The sequence below is a fragment of the Trachinotus anak genome, unplaced genomic scaffold (genome assembly GCF_046630095.1).
Source record: "Trachinotus anak isolate AG129_WGS33_773 ecotype Australia unplaced genomic scaffold, CSIRO_AGI_Tana_v1 ptg000028l, whole genome shotgun sequence".
In the NCBI taxonomy this organism is placed as follows: domain Eukaryota; kingdom Metazoa; phylum Chordata; class Actinopteri; order Carangiformes; family Carangidae; genus Trachinotus; species Trachinotus anak.
This window is the reverse complement of record NW_027273879.1, coordinates 9101936-9115649: the sequence shown is the minus strand read 5'-3', so window position 1 is coordinate 9115649 and position 13714 is coordinate 9101936. Positions and strand designations below refer to the sequence as shown.

The 13714-nt window shown below is 41.7% G+C and overlaps 1 protein-coding gene and 1 long non-coding RNA gene across 13 annotated transcripts in view; one reads left to right on the top strand and one right to left on the bottom strand.

Annotated features, from left to right (window-relative positions):
- dnm1a (dynamin 1a) overlaps window positions 1-13714 on the top strand; it is a 54285-nt gene that overhangs the window by 27281 nt on the left and 13290 nt on the right. For 9 of the 12 annotated variants that reach the window (XM_071465643.1, XM_071465640.1, XM_071465646.1 and 6 more), the window contains exons 14-15: window positions 294-305; window positions 2895-3008. In XM_071465643.1, coding sequence (XP_071321744.1) covers window positions 294-305; window positions 2895-3008 — 126 coding nt within the window. Of the gene's footprint in view, window positions 1-293; window positions 306-2505; window positions 2536-2894; window positions 3009-13714 lie in introns of all 12 variants that reach the window. The other 3 variants (XM_071465647.1, XM_071465642.1, XM_071465648.1) reach the window with 2 other exon arrangements.
- LOC139611206 (uncharacterized) lies at window positions 7325-9446 on the bottom strand. The gene is made up of 2 exons (XR_011686276.1): window positions 8702-9446; window positions 7325-8133 (listed from the first exon to the last, which is right to left on the bottom strand). It is a non-coding gene; the product is annotated as an uncharacterized lncRNA (long non-coding RNA).

The window sequence follows — 13714 nt, the reverse complement described above, 5'->3', positions numbered from 1 at the left end:
TAATAATTATCCAAAAGAATACATTAACCGTATACAGTGGATACATCATAATAACAACATTTATTCTACAAAAAACTGCTTTCGCATGATTTGTATTCTGCATTTGGAAGCTTCTACTGTAGCTCCTCTTCTACTTTTCATGCATTTCAATTTTATTCTTCAGTTGTGTTTTCTTTTTAGCTCTTTTATTTTCCTATCATCTTGTTGCCTCACGTTTCTTCCTATTGATTTCTCTTTTTGCTGTATCTCTTCCCCTTTTCCTTCTTCTCTCTGTGGCTTCTTTGCTCCTTCAGGATGAAATCATGGTGAGTAGTGTGTGTGTGTATGTGTGTGTGTGTGTGTGTGTGTGTGTGTGTGTGTGTGTGTGTGTGTGTGTGTGTGTGTGTGTATATTGTTTGAGGTGTGAGTGCGTCATTGTGTGCATGTCTGCGGTAAGGCTGTCATGCGTATGTGCTCATCTTTTTACGCTCTGCATACATCGGAATTACATGTGTGTATGTATTCATGAGTGTGTGTGTGTGTGTGTGTGTGTGTGTGTGTGTGTGTGTGTGTGTGTGTTTGTGTGTGTGTGTGTGAAACGAGCTTCTCAACTACCAGTAGATGGGCAGGTGGCTGTGGTGGGGGATGCTTGGCCGCTTCCCTTTCCTCTCTTTTTCAGCTGTGTCCTCCCTGCACACACACACTTAGGATGACAAATGTACTGTAAAATGCTATCCTACACATCAAGATTCACTCCACTGTTATATTATGTTCCTATGCTAATGTCACAGGCATCTTTTCAGTGTCGCTGGTTCAGTTTGCTCATTGTGGCTTTTTAATTAGATAAAGTTAATTAGTCACTCGTGGTCTTGAAAAGAGAGAAAAGGTGAAGACAAGAGGAAGAGAGATTCTCTTCTTCTTTTACTGAAGACAATAGCTGAACATTTTTATTTACACATCATTAGACTTCATTGCTTTCCCTGTGTCTTCTCAGTTCATCTTAAGTAGTAGAAGAAGGCCATGCAGGGAGGATGAGGACCTGCAGCACGGCAGACATATGTGACCTGCATAGTTATCAATTGTCATAACAACCACCCAGATTGGGGTCAGAGTTTAGGGGCACATTGTAAACATAGAGGGGATCTTTACTTCCTGTTTATAGATGGCTGTAGTTGACCCTTTAAGCCCCCACGGCTTCTGTTCTCCACTGAGCTGATTTAACACTCGCCTGACCTCCGTACTGAGAACTGTAGGATCCTTTCAAACCTCAAATTATGGCCTCATCAGTAAATATGTTGATGGAAATCTCTACTGCTTCTCAATCAATCCTTTAAACCACGCTGGAGCCACCGGTGCGTCTTGGATGCAAAGGCATGATGAGCAGCCAAGTTTTGTTCAAACCCACAAAACTTTATCTTTGAATCGAGTCCAGCTCTCAAACTTTTCAGGCACACACACAAAGAGTTTTTCCATTTGATATGAGTTGTTTTTTTTTTATCCTTATTATTTTGCCATATCCCAAACTGAGCTAAAGATAGAGGGTGTCATATTTTGTTCAAACTGTAAGGCTGTCTTAGACAAATTTGCAATTTTGGATGAATTAAAAAAAATTCTCTTATTGTAACAGTGAAAATCTTAAAGGCTAAGTCTGGTGATATTGTGTGTTTTTCTTAGGAATGTATCGTAGTAACAAGTATTGTCTTTGTAGCCAAAGTCTGATGTAGCTTTTCCCTCTGTGCCTTAGAGTTCTGTTATTGTCCAGAAACTGTTCAAACACAGAGATGAGCCACACTGTTGCTCTGGGCAACACGTCCCTTTTATTACCATGAACACACACTTTAGTTTATTTTGAATCCATCTCATATACACTAACCTGGGGGAGTAAGTACTCACTAGAGCACTGTATCTGCAGCAGGAAATAGTCCTCTACAAATACACTGTTTACTTGTATTAATGATGGCTAAAAACAACAAATTATCAAGCCTTTTTTAAAATGAAAACACACTCTGTATTGTTAAGTCTTACATCCTCAGTAGAAACAAATAGACTTGGGGCTACAGAATAGCAGTCACATTGATATACAGTGTTGAACAAACACTGATTGTTACATAGAAGCTCATTTTTATGTCAGAGATCATGGATTCATTGGTTCAAAAATAAGTGCTCTGAATCTCCAAATGCAGCAACTAGGAATTAAATTGAAGTGGATGTGAATCAGTCAGCCCTCCTCGCTTAAGTAGCCTATAATCACTCTACCATTTCTATTTATAAAGCACATACAATACAGTATAAAACAGTCAGGCTAATGTGTTTCACTGCATGGTTTTCAAAAAGGTTTGACATAAGATGTTCTTGCTCTAGCCTCCTTACGTAGCCTTGCCCCCCCACCCTGCTTGCTGACCCCTTGCTGCCGTCCCAGCAGCCAGCTGTAATGTGCTGGTGCTTAACCAAACTTGTGTATTTGGCCTTTGCTAAATGCCATGCGTTGGCATAGCTTTGTAATGTTCTCTCCACATTTTCATTCAGCCTGAGAGAGGAGTTAACGATCGGTTCAAGGTAAATAACTCACGCACCACGTACTGTTTGTGTCCGTAGTTTCTGTATGGTGTAGAGAATGAAGTACAAGAGAGAAAAAAAAAAAGTGGGAGGAATGTGTTTAGCCGTGTAGGTGAGCGCCGCCCTACTGTTGTTTGTGGCAGTTGCTTCTCATCTCTACCAGAAGCAGTGTCATTACATTTTTACTGTGCCGCCACATACCTGTTAGTTTAGGTACGCACGTGTGATACAAACACAACCTGACAAATGTGATGTTAAGTTGGTGAAATGTAAGTGGGGAATACACGTAGGGTGAGTTTTGCCTGCTCGGTGTTATTCATAATCTTTTCCCTTTGTCTCTTCATCCGTTTCTCGTTCAGGTGATCAGGAAGGGCTGGCTGACCATCAACAACATCGGCATCATGAAGGGAGGAGCCAAGGAGTACTGGTTTGTCCTCACTGCCGAGTCTCTGTCCTGGTACAAGGATGATGAGGTGAGATCCAACATATACATAGAAATTAAGGTCCGTGTTTGCATATTTCTAGAGTATTTATTATATTGCATTTGTAGATGTTTTGTTCTGATGCCTGTTTGTATGATTCGTCTGTCAGAGGCCTGTTTGTTAAATCTTCAATGCTTCTTGCAAACTGACAAGTGGCCTTTGTTTCTCTGCTTTGTTGTGTATCCTAAGAACAATGCAGCACAACAGATTGGTAAAATAATGTGACAGCACACTAAAAAGCGTAGCAAAAAAACAACCTTTGTCTTAAATTGGGAAAAGAAGGAAAATAGCAGAATTAACTGCAGCAAATCACAGGCAAAACTACCCTTTTATTATTAAAACTTAAGTCTTAAAAAAAGTATTTGACAGGATAATAGATTATTATAATACGCTGCTGATACTGAATTCCTGAGGCTGATACCAAGATTTAAAAGTCTGAGAAGATGTCGCCTTTTTTCTTTTCTTAATATACATGATATAAAAACAGTTATCAAAGAGTTGTAACCAAGGTATACAGTACGAAGTTAGCGAGACATTTTATAGGTGAAAAATAAAGTTGTCAGTGCCCTCTGGTGGACAGATTATAAAACGCTAATATTGTCTCTATATTACTGCCAACACATACACCGCTAATCTGTAATGAGCTATTACCAGTAAAATCAGCCCACACATTTATTGGTTGTGCTCTTACACAAACAAGAACAGTTTTTTTCTTAAAATTAGGGCAGAAATTCTGTTGAATTTCAGAGCTATTTAAAAAAAATCATTTATGTTGGTGAATTTACAATTTTATGGAGAGTAGCAAAAACACATTCATAAATATAAAAACCTAATGGCATGTTTACAGAAAAGTTTCAGTCATCCCTCCAACCCAGTCATTTTCAATGGCTGAACTGAGTCATATTGAAATGCCGATAAGGCCCATTGACTCTTGTATAATCTTGTAATCTGACGAATACTTTGGTACACTGGGAGGTGACATTTTACTACAAGAACAATGTATCTACGTCTTGACTACACAACCTGAGACATCACCACTTAAAAATATGCATGTACCAACAGCACTTGCATCATATTTTCCAGCAAATTAGAATACCAGCAAGATTATTTCAGTGTTTTTTCTCCCCCAGTTTCTTTTCCACTTCCTGGTCCAAAAGTCGTTCCATTCATCTCACTGGCAAATATGACTGTGGGTCAAGTTCAGTGGTTGTCCTCTGCATGCTGACATGGTTTGACCCGACGTTTTGTTACTGGGCTGACTGGTCAAAGCGGTGTCCCATGATGCTTTGCAGAACTATTAGGATGTAGCCACAGTCTCACTGTCTCCAGACCTTAGCCACAGCCGCTCTGCTCGCTGACATTAGGCTGTGTGTGTGTGTGTGTGTGTGTGTGTGTGTGTGTGTGTGTGTGTGTGTAAGTGTGTAACATTGAGAAGGTCCTTTCCAAATAGTCTGGACCCCCCAGCATGTCAGACACCAAAGCTGGCATACACATGTGCATACCAGAGCCCCCTGCCCTGCCCTGTTCCCAATTACACACACACACACATGCATACACACAGGCACGCACGCATGCACACACATACACACACACACACACACACACACTCACACACACACAAACACACACACACATACACACACACACACACACACACACACACACACACACACTCACACACACACAAACACACACACACACATACACACACACACACACACACACACACACACACACACACACAAACACACACACACATACACACACACACACACACAAGCTGCTTCTAATAAACTTGCTTCATTTCAAAGAAGGGGCACAGAGCAAGAGAGGGACTGAATTGTAGGGGAGAAGAGGGGAGGAGACAGGAGTGTCTCTTGTTAGCTGGTTAGCAGCAGGAGTAACAAGGACCATGTGAAGGGAGAGAAAGTGGGGAGAAGAGAGGGGAGGCGAGGGGGTGGAGGAGTAGGAGGAAAAAGGGTTAGTGTGGACCTTTCTTACCTTTTTTCTCCCCACTTTTCCCATCATGCATTCTCAAAAGTTCATCCAAAACCACAAGAAACTCTTCTTCATCATCACCTCCCCTCATCCTTCTGTCCTTTCTTTTTCTGCCTCAGTCTTTCCTTGTCACCCTCTTGTGCCCCCCCTCTCCTCCACCTCTCCCTCCCTGCTTGTGCTGTATATTTATTTGAACATGGAAAAATGAGGGCGCAGGGAGACCCAAAACCAACACACAATGCTGGTGTTAAAGCTCAGCGCCACGGCTGAAGGGTACCACGGCACTGCAGAAAAAAAAGAACGGGAAAATGAGACAGAAAAAAAAGAAACTTTCCATTATGTTTTCTGTCCAAGCTGAACATTTTTATATAGTCCAGTCACACACACAATCAGACACACACACACACACACACACACACACACACACACACACACACACACACGAGTTTAGAGTACTCAGGAGGGCTTAAACTTACATGTGCACCTGGGCGGATGCTTGCCAAAATACACACAGTTGATAAAAAGCTGGAAACAGTTTAATGTTTAGATTCATGGCATGAAAAATGTTACAAAAAAAGATATATGTATATATATATATATATATATATATATATATATATATAAAAAGAATAGATTTTATGCATCTTTTTGTGCAGTTTCATACAAACACATTGACATGTTACTTTACACTAACACACAAAACAGCGCAGCATCGTTTTATTGGCTACCTCTCGTCATGGGGAAAACCCTGTAGTCTGGCAACACACACACACACACACACACACACACACACACACACACACACACACACACACACACACCCACCCCCAGACACTAATAATAACTTTCAACCCAACTTGTGGTGCCAGGATGTTTTGGTTAGTGTGCGTGTGTGTGTGTGCGCCTGTGTGTGTAAATGTGTTTGTGTGTGTGTTTCTAGAAACCTTCTGGTCCGTATTACCACAGGACATGCCGATTCTTTGAATCAGGCTAAAAGTCTCCCCAAAGCAGGGAGAAAGACAGAGGGAGCGAGATGTACAGTAAATGGAGAAAAAAATGGTTGAAAAAGAAAACAGAAAGGTGCTGAAAAAAGACAGACACGACTGTGATGCTATCGATTCTCAGCACGTGTGATATTCATATACTCTTATGAATCGGATTTATACATTTATGCTCACATGTACATTTTCCCGTTGACAACAACACACAGGCACAAAAACAGAATAAATAGCTTTTCTTTCCTTTAGTGGTTGTAGGGTGTATTTTCTTTTGGTGCCCTTTTGGCTCTTTGTGTGTGTATGTCTGCCTGGGTGTGTGTGTGTCTGCCCGGGTTTCCCTGCTCCTGCTGTAAAGCTGCCAGAAAGCCAGACTCGCCTGGTGATCCCAGCTGTAAACATCCTGGGGGGACTGCTGCTTTAAACACACTCCCCAGAAACACGCAGCCTGCCATACGGTGTGTGTGTGAGTGTGTATGTGTGTGTATCTGCGTGCACTTATATGTGGGTGTGTGCTGGTGCGCATGTTCCTGGGCCAGCGACTAAATTTAAAAAAAGCTTGTGTGCGTGGTGGCAGGGCTCTAAATGGAAACAGGTTGGTTTGTGGTTTTCATTCCTGTAGACGATGCCCCGTGATGGGACACCGTGTGAATGTTTCTGCCCTCTACTTTGCTTTTGTTTATTTTAGACAGATAAGGGGTTCAAAACGGGATACGCAGCGGGTTCGCTTTATCAGAGACACGTAAGCTGGAAGACAAACTGCGGTGAGGAGTGAGAAAAGAAAACATAATAGAAAACGAGACAGGGGGTCTAGCTAAACTTGTAACGGTTCACATGACGTCACCTACAAACAATAAAGCCACAAACAATTTTCTGTCTGTTTTCGGGAGAGCTATACAAAGCCTGGCGAACAGACAATGACAGAGTGGCTGCTCTTTCAGCATTTTTTTTATGGTGGCTTCCTGCCTCTCTGCACATTACATGGTCATTTGAGGTAAAGCAGCCACAAGTTGATGCAGGGAAGGCAGAGATGTAATTGTACATTTTGGTCAAGAGAGCAGTGTGATGTTGGGGGTTCACTGTGTGTTTTAGTTATCTTTTTGGGTAAGTGCTCATTTTTTTCCCGTGTGGTTGAACTTTTTCTGCTTTCAGTTCTCAGTTTTTAGATCTTTTGGTTTTATAGAAATGTTGAGGATGTCACTTGTATTTCTGTGATTCTTTAGTTCAATATGGGATTTTCCATTTTGTGTAATTTCTGTGACTGTTCAATGGCTTTGTAACCTGCGTGAGAAAAAAAAAAAAAAAGAAACAATATCAGATTTTCAAGCATCTTTATTCAACTATTTCAAACTGTTTTTACAATTTTATCTTCATCAGATTTCACTCTTACAATGACGAATCAAGCAATACAGACAACTGGGATAAGCTAAAAAAAACTTCAGAACTTATGTATCCGTCTTTTATAAATCCATACCAGGCGTGGGCCAGGCCTCTGTGGTGGGGCCTTTGGGTACTTTATTTAGGTTTGTGCTTGGGTTTGTCCAGATGGACGAGGGGTGGTGCCGGGTGTTCCCACAGCCTGATGTGCTCGTTCCTGCTGGATGCTCCTTTGGAGCACTGTCCCTCTGTCTCTCTCTCTCTTTCTCTCTCTCTCTTTTTGTGTCTTTGAGTCGTCCCGTGCTTCCCCGGCCAGCCTAACCAATGTGCAGACTACTGTACAACCACTACTTCCTGAACAGGTAGTCTGAACACTGGGCAGGCGGGCTGGGCGGCTGGAGGATGCTGTGGAGAAGCTTTTACCCATGCTTACACATTCAGGGCTCACACACACACACACACACACACACACACACACACACACACACACACTCACACACACAGTAAAGTGTACTCACTGTGAATCCAGTAACAGACTCTTGAGTCCAGCTCCTCCTGCTCCTCTCACAGTGTGACTCCTGCAAAGTGCTGATCAGGCTGATTGAGCGAGCAGGAGGAGAAACAGCATGTGAGGGATGGAAGAGGGGGCCGGCGGGGAGGTGGAGAGGTTAGACAGAGGTGATAGCCACTGATTGGTAGAGTCAACGACATTCCCTCCTGTGAGAAGCGGCATTCCACACCGAGCTCTGGAGGGAAAACACAAGACACTGAAACCTAAAGGATATACTAAACACCAAAGACAAAACATGTTGAAAAGTAATGAAATCATTTCATAAATCTGACGATTTAATGGGTGAATTCTGTGAATTGAAATTTTTATTTGGTTGAGGGAAAGTGCCATTTTCTTGACCAAAACATTTCTAGGTGTGTTTACTGAAATTAAATGACACAAAAGTACAAAAATACAGAGAGACGAGCATTAATGTACACACACAAGGTCAGTCCCCATTTGGCTCAAATTTTTCACAAGCTAAACTCTGTCTGCCCCGCTGACCCCAGGCCAAAAATAAATACATAAAAGCCAGGATGTTTTATGAATACTTTAGAGAACTGATAAGATGAAGGTGTCATGAGAAGGTAAAAACACCAATAAGTCAGCGTTCTTGGTTCCTGGTCAGTAACTGATCAGGGAATAGTTGTGGTCAGCTGAGCTCATGCCAAGTCTGACCCAACACCTCCCACTAAAACACTATAACCTTTCGTCTCCTTGACACAAGCCATATGGAAAGAAATTTCTCCTTGCGGAGGGAATACCTGTGACTGGATGATCTCCTTTCTCTTCTTCACATCTTACTGCCTTGAATGATGTCTCTTCTTCATGGCTTGGCACTTGTTTTGTCTCGCTCTTGGCCAATTAGCGCCAGTTCATCTCCCCACGTCCTTTCGTTCAACGACGATTGTGCTCAAATGCTACTTCTCGCTCTTTTGGATTTGTCTTCAGAAGCTTTTCCCGGAGCAAAAGAAAAAAAAGGAAAAGGCGCTCCAATAGCGAGCAAGGTGGACCGGCTAGAGGCTCAACGTGGCAAAGGACTGGCCACCAAGTTTCCCCTTCGAGAGACAGAAGGAGAAAAAGGAACGAGAGAGAGAGAGGAGATATGGAGGGAGAAGGAGGAGGAGCTCTCCAGCCCCCCATTTTTCCTTTCCTCTCTCCTCTCTTCTTCTTCTACTTCTTCTTCCTCTCTCTCCTCCCTCCCTCTGTCTGCCCCCCCCCCTCTTTCTTTCTTTTTTCACTGATTTTTGGGAGAAAGTGGAAGGTCAAAGGTGAACAGGAAGTGAGACACATTCATTTGGCATGTGTGTTGTAAAGTTTAGAAAAGGGAGTGAGGGATTGGCTGCTGACGGAGGGAACTTTTTAGTGGAAGCGTATGTGGGCAGATGGGAGGATGTCTGCGTTTGTGCGCTCACGTGGAGGCATATAAAGCGTCTGCATGTTCTCCCCTTCCACGCAGTGTATGTGCATCTCTACTTATGGTACATGTGAGTGCATATGTGGTTTCTGAGTGATGGATATGTGTGTAGGAGTGGGGCTGGATGAGAGCTGAGGCTCCATGGTCTTTGTAGCCAGGGCAGGAATGTCGGCGTTTTCTTGGCAAGCAGGAGGAAGCCTTGTAATAACTCCAGATGTGCAGCCCTGTGGTCTCCATTTCTCTCTTGCTCCCTCTGTTTTTACTTCTAAAGCTGATTTCCTCTCCCTGTCCGACTCGAATAAAGAGCCCTTTATGCAGCTCTGCAGCCTTCCCAACGCACATACACACACACACACACACACACACACACACACACACACAGTTGCACAGAGGAGGGGGGGTTGGTTGGAGGGGTGACATAATACTGGTAAATCAGAAGCAGAGCAAGCGAGGTTGTGTGTGTGTGTGTGTCTGCGTGTGTGTTTGGACGAGGAGGAAAGGTTTGTATGATTCACAGTTAAGACATACTGTAGTCAAAATTTGCCTCCTTCACCTTTGTTTCACACACCCACACACACGCACACACAATCACGCACACACAATCACGCACACACACACACACACACACACACGCTCATGTTTAGGTTTCATTCTTCTAGCAGGAGTAATCAGTGCTAGTGTTTCCAGGTGTGTGTGCCTGTGTCTCTGAATGTGTGTGTGTGTGCAGAGGCGGCCGGGGCCGTGTGTTTGTTTTAGCTATGGTTTCTGAGCTCCGACCTGAGCTCCAAATCAAAGCAGGTCTGATCTCAGGAGAGACGAGTCAGCAGTACTGGCAGAGACGGAGGGATGTGGAAGAGAAAGTGACAGACACGGAGAGGAGAATGGAGATGAAAGAGGAACTTAAAACGTGGGGCAAAAATGGAGGCGAAATAATGCCCCAGCGAGCAGGGAGTTTCAAGAAAAAATGTTGAATGTGTGTGTGAGAAACAAGCAAGAAAAGAGATAATGACATGAATCAATCCTCATTGGATGATTGTTGCAGTTAAGTTTTGGGTTCAGGGAGTGAATTTTAATGGGTGGGTGGGGGAAGTGCTGCGGTTGCACCAGCATTGTTTCCACTGTTTGGATGACCAGGCAGGCAGCTTCCTTCTCAAACTCTTACTCATTAAAGCCAGAAATACTGAGAAAGTATGCACAGACACATCAAGTGTAGTCTGCAATTCCACGTTATTCTGTCTTGTCTGCCGGTTAATATCGTCATGAAAAACCCCAAGTTTCTGACTTTGTTTTTCTGTCTTTGTTTTTTGATATTGCATTAAAGCGGATGACTCCATCAGTTTATGTGGGTGTAATTGTATCTTTTGTGTGTTTGCATCAGTGTGGTGAGGTGAAGCATGTGAACACCGTGCTGTGGGTTTATTTGAGAGTGTGTTTAGCACACTGGCCAAGCCCATAAAGGCTGCCCCAAAATGTGATCCCTTGTATTTCATGTGAGCGTCATCAGTCAGCTGTGTTTCAGTGAAGCTAGTTTTCTAAATACCTCATGAGATAGCATGTCCAATAGCTGTTATTCTTGTTGGATAAGACGAATGTGGAACATATAATGGCTTGGTTTTATTGTATTATATCATGTCATTATCATTTCTCTGCGGAAATAAGAAACCAAGAAACTGTCCAACATATTTCAACTATTGTCCAAAAAGATAGTGGTGTGGTCAAAGTGTAAGGAATAAGACACCCATTTTGGGAAATACACTTCTTTGCTTTCTGGCTTTCTGACTAGATGAGAACATTTATATCATTCGCATATTTGTGTGTTAAATATAAGGCTAGAGCCGGTTAGCTTAGCTTGGCACAAAGACTGGAAACAGCTTGTTTGGCTCTGTCCAACTGTATCAAAATCTGCCTAGCAGCATCTCTAAAGCTCACTAGTTAACATGTTATATGATTTGTGTTTAATTTAATCTGTGCCACGTTGTTTGTGGCATCAAGCTAGTCATCTAATGCCCCCAGAAAGTGAACACATTTCCCAAAATGTCAAATATTTGCTTTAAGATACACTGAAGAAATTCACATTTGCACTCTTAATTGGCTTAATTGGCTTAATTTGTTGCATTTTATTATGAATTTCTGCATTGTTCCTAATCCTACTTGAATGCTGAGGCTTGCTTTTTATATATTTTTTAATACAAGCATAGCCTGTACTTGGTATCTCTACTACTATTTACTAAACAAAAAAAAGAGGCCAACTTGGCTATCCTCACTTATCTCAGCTGCCTTTCAAATGGAAATAATATAAGGCCCCAAGATGTAAGACACAGCCCACATGAAGATAAATCAAAGCTAGAAAGGAGGGAAAAAAAAGAGGAATAACAGCTGTCTGAGGGATAAAAACAACTGAATTTAATACAGGTAAAAAAAACAAAAGAACATGGATGTAGCAGAGATGAGAGAACTTTTTGAAGAATTTTAGAAAAAAATGTAGAAAATTTGCTGGAAAATGGTAACAGTTGTACCAAAACCAGTGATGGATAAATAACAGACCCACATCGTAAAAGAAAACAATAGAAAAAGTGAGTTAGAGACTGTAAAAGAACATAGAGCTGAGTGATGACCACAGCAAGTCGGGGGAGCCGAGGAGCTACACAGGCTGGTTTGTGGATAATTGCGAGTTTATCTTTCGTGACTGATGAGATAACAGAGTAATGGATGTTTTTTTTCTTTCTGTAAATGATCATTTTCCCCTGATTGTTCGCTGTATATCCACAGCATCATGTCAATACAGAAATTACTAGAGAAACAAAATCCGGGGATTAGACCCAAATAGACAGGGGACAGATAAAAAGAAACCACAGTGGTGCGTACTTAATGTCTTTTGGCATGTTGTTTACTGTGTGTGTCTGTGTGTGTGTGTGTGTGTGTGTGTGTGCGTGGTGAGGTTCACTCCCTCTTTTGAAGGACTGACAGACTTTTAAAGATTGCTGCAAATAAGACCTGATAAATATATTTGCATTCTGTAATTGTTTTATTGCATTTAGAGAATGTATTCCCATGTTGCATGTATCTGTATTTATTGCAACTTTATTCTTTTTTGTTTTGTAGCATATTATATTTTGTCATAATCAGTGACTTTTCCATGATTTCATGAATGAGATACAACTGGATCGTGAACCTTGACATAAGTGAGAGATTTTGATGTTCATAAATATCAGGTTTTACAAGACTAAATTTACTGTATATGTGTTATGTTAAAAAAAAAAACACTCCACCCTTGGAACTGACCACCATTGGCACAATCATGTCATAAAAATCACTCAGTTCAAACACACCCTGTGTGTTTTACCCTGTGTGTAGTAGGCCTATGTGTACACGTTTGAGTTAGAAGTGCAGATTTTATATTTTGGCAGTTCATTTTACTATAAAAAGGACTGTAGCAGTTAATTTAGCTCTCACTATGTTTGAATTATGCAGTGCTGATGATCAAGAGACTGGTATGAGTCAGGAAAATGGGATTTGGTTAAGAAGGAAAGGATAAGAACATTATTTGGGTCTGAAATAGTCACTTTGTGCCATCTGATAGTGTCTAAATAAATTATATCCTTGATTTATTAACTAGGGATTCTGCTCTTTTTTTTGTTTTGGCTCTATTAATGCCACAAATACATGTAAGACTCATATAATATGCATTTATCATAGCAAAATCTTAATCAAAAAGTTGCACTGAAGCTCCATGTGTGGCTTCAAAGCATGTTTGCATTTTGACTCATATGTGAACATTTTTCCTCAGTGTATTCTGACATCACGTGTTTACCTCAGAGGTGAACACTTCAGTTGGTTGGTCCATAATACTGGATTTTTTTTTTTTTTCACATCAGATAATATTTGTTTCACATGTGGAAATGTAAAGACTATTCACAGGCCTCATTTGTCATTTTGACGTGGATTTTTAAGTAATGTCAAATGCTCACATATGAATACAAGTATATACGTTTGTGAGCAAACTTTGAAATAAATATTGAGAGCCTTGTGCCAAGTACGCACAGACACCAAACACACAGGTCGAACAGAGCATTTGTCCTCTATCAGACAAGAGTCTGTAGACGTGTGGGGATTTTCACATGTGTTTATGTGGTTAGTGGACTGGGGTCTCCCTTTCCTCCTCCTCTTACTCTTTGGTGGTCACTGATGATTGATCACATGTCCTGGCTGGCCTGAAGGTTGTTAGGCTGACCCTCTGCAGAAGTAAACGCAGAGCAGATAATTAACTGCGTAGCAATTAGCTGCTAAACAGGAAGGTGCCACTGACCTGCTAGCCCGCGTTCGACCGGCTCGCTGACTGAATGTGTCATTGTCACGCAGA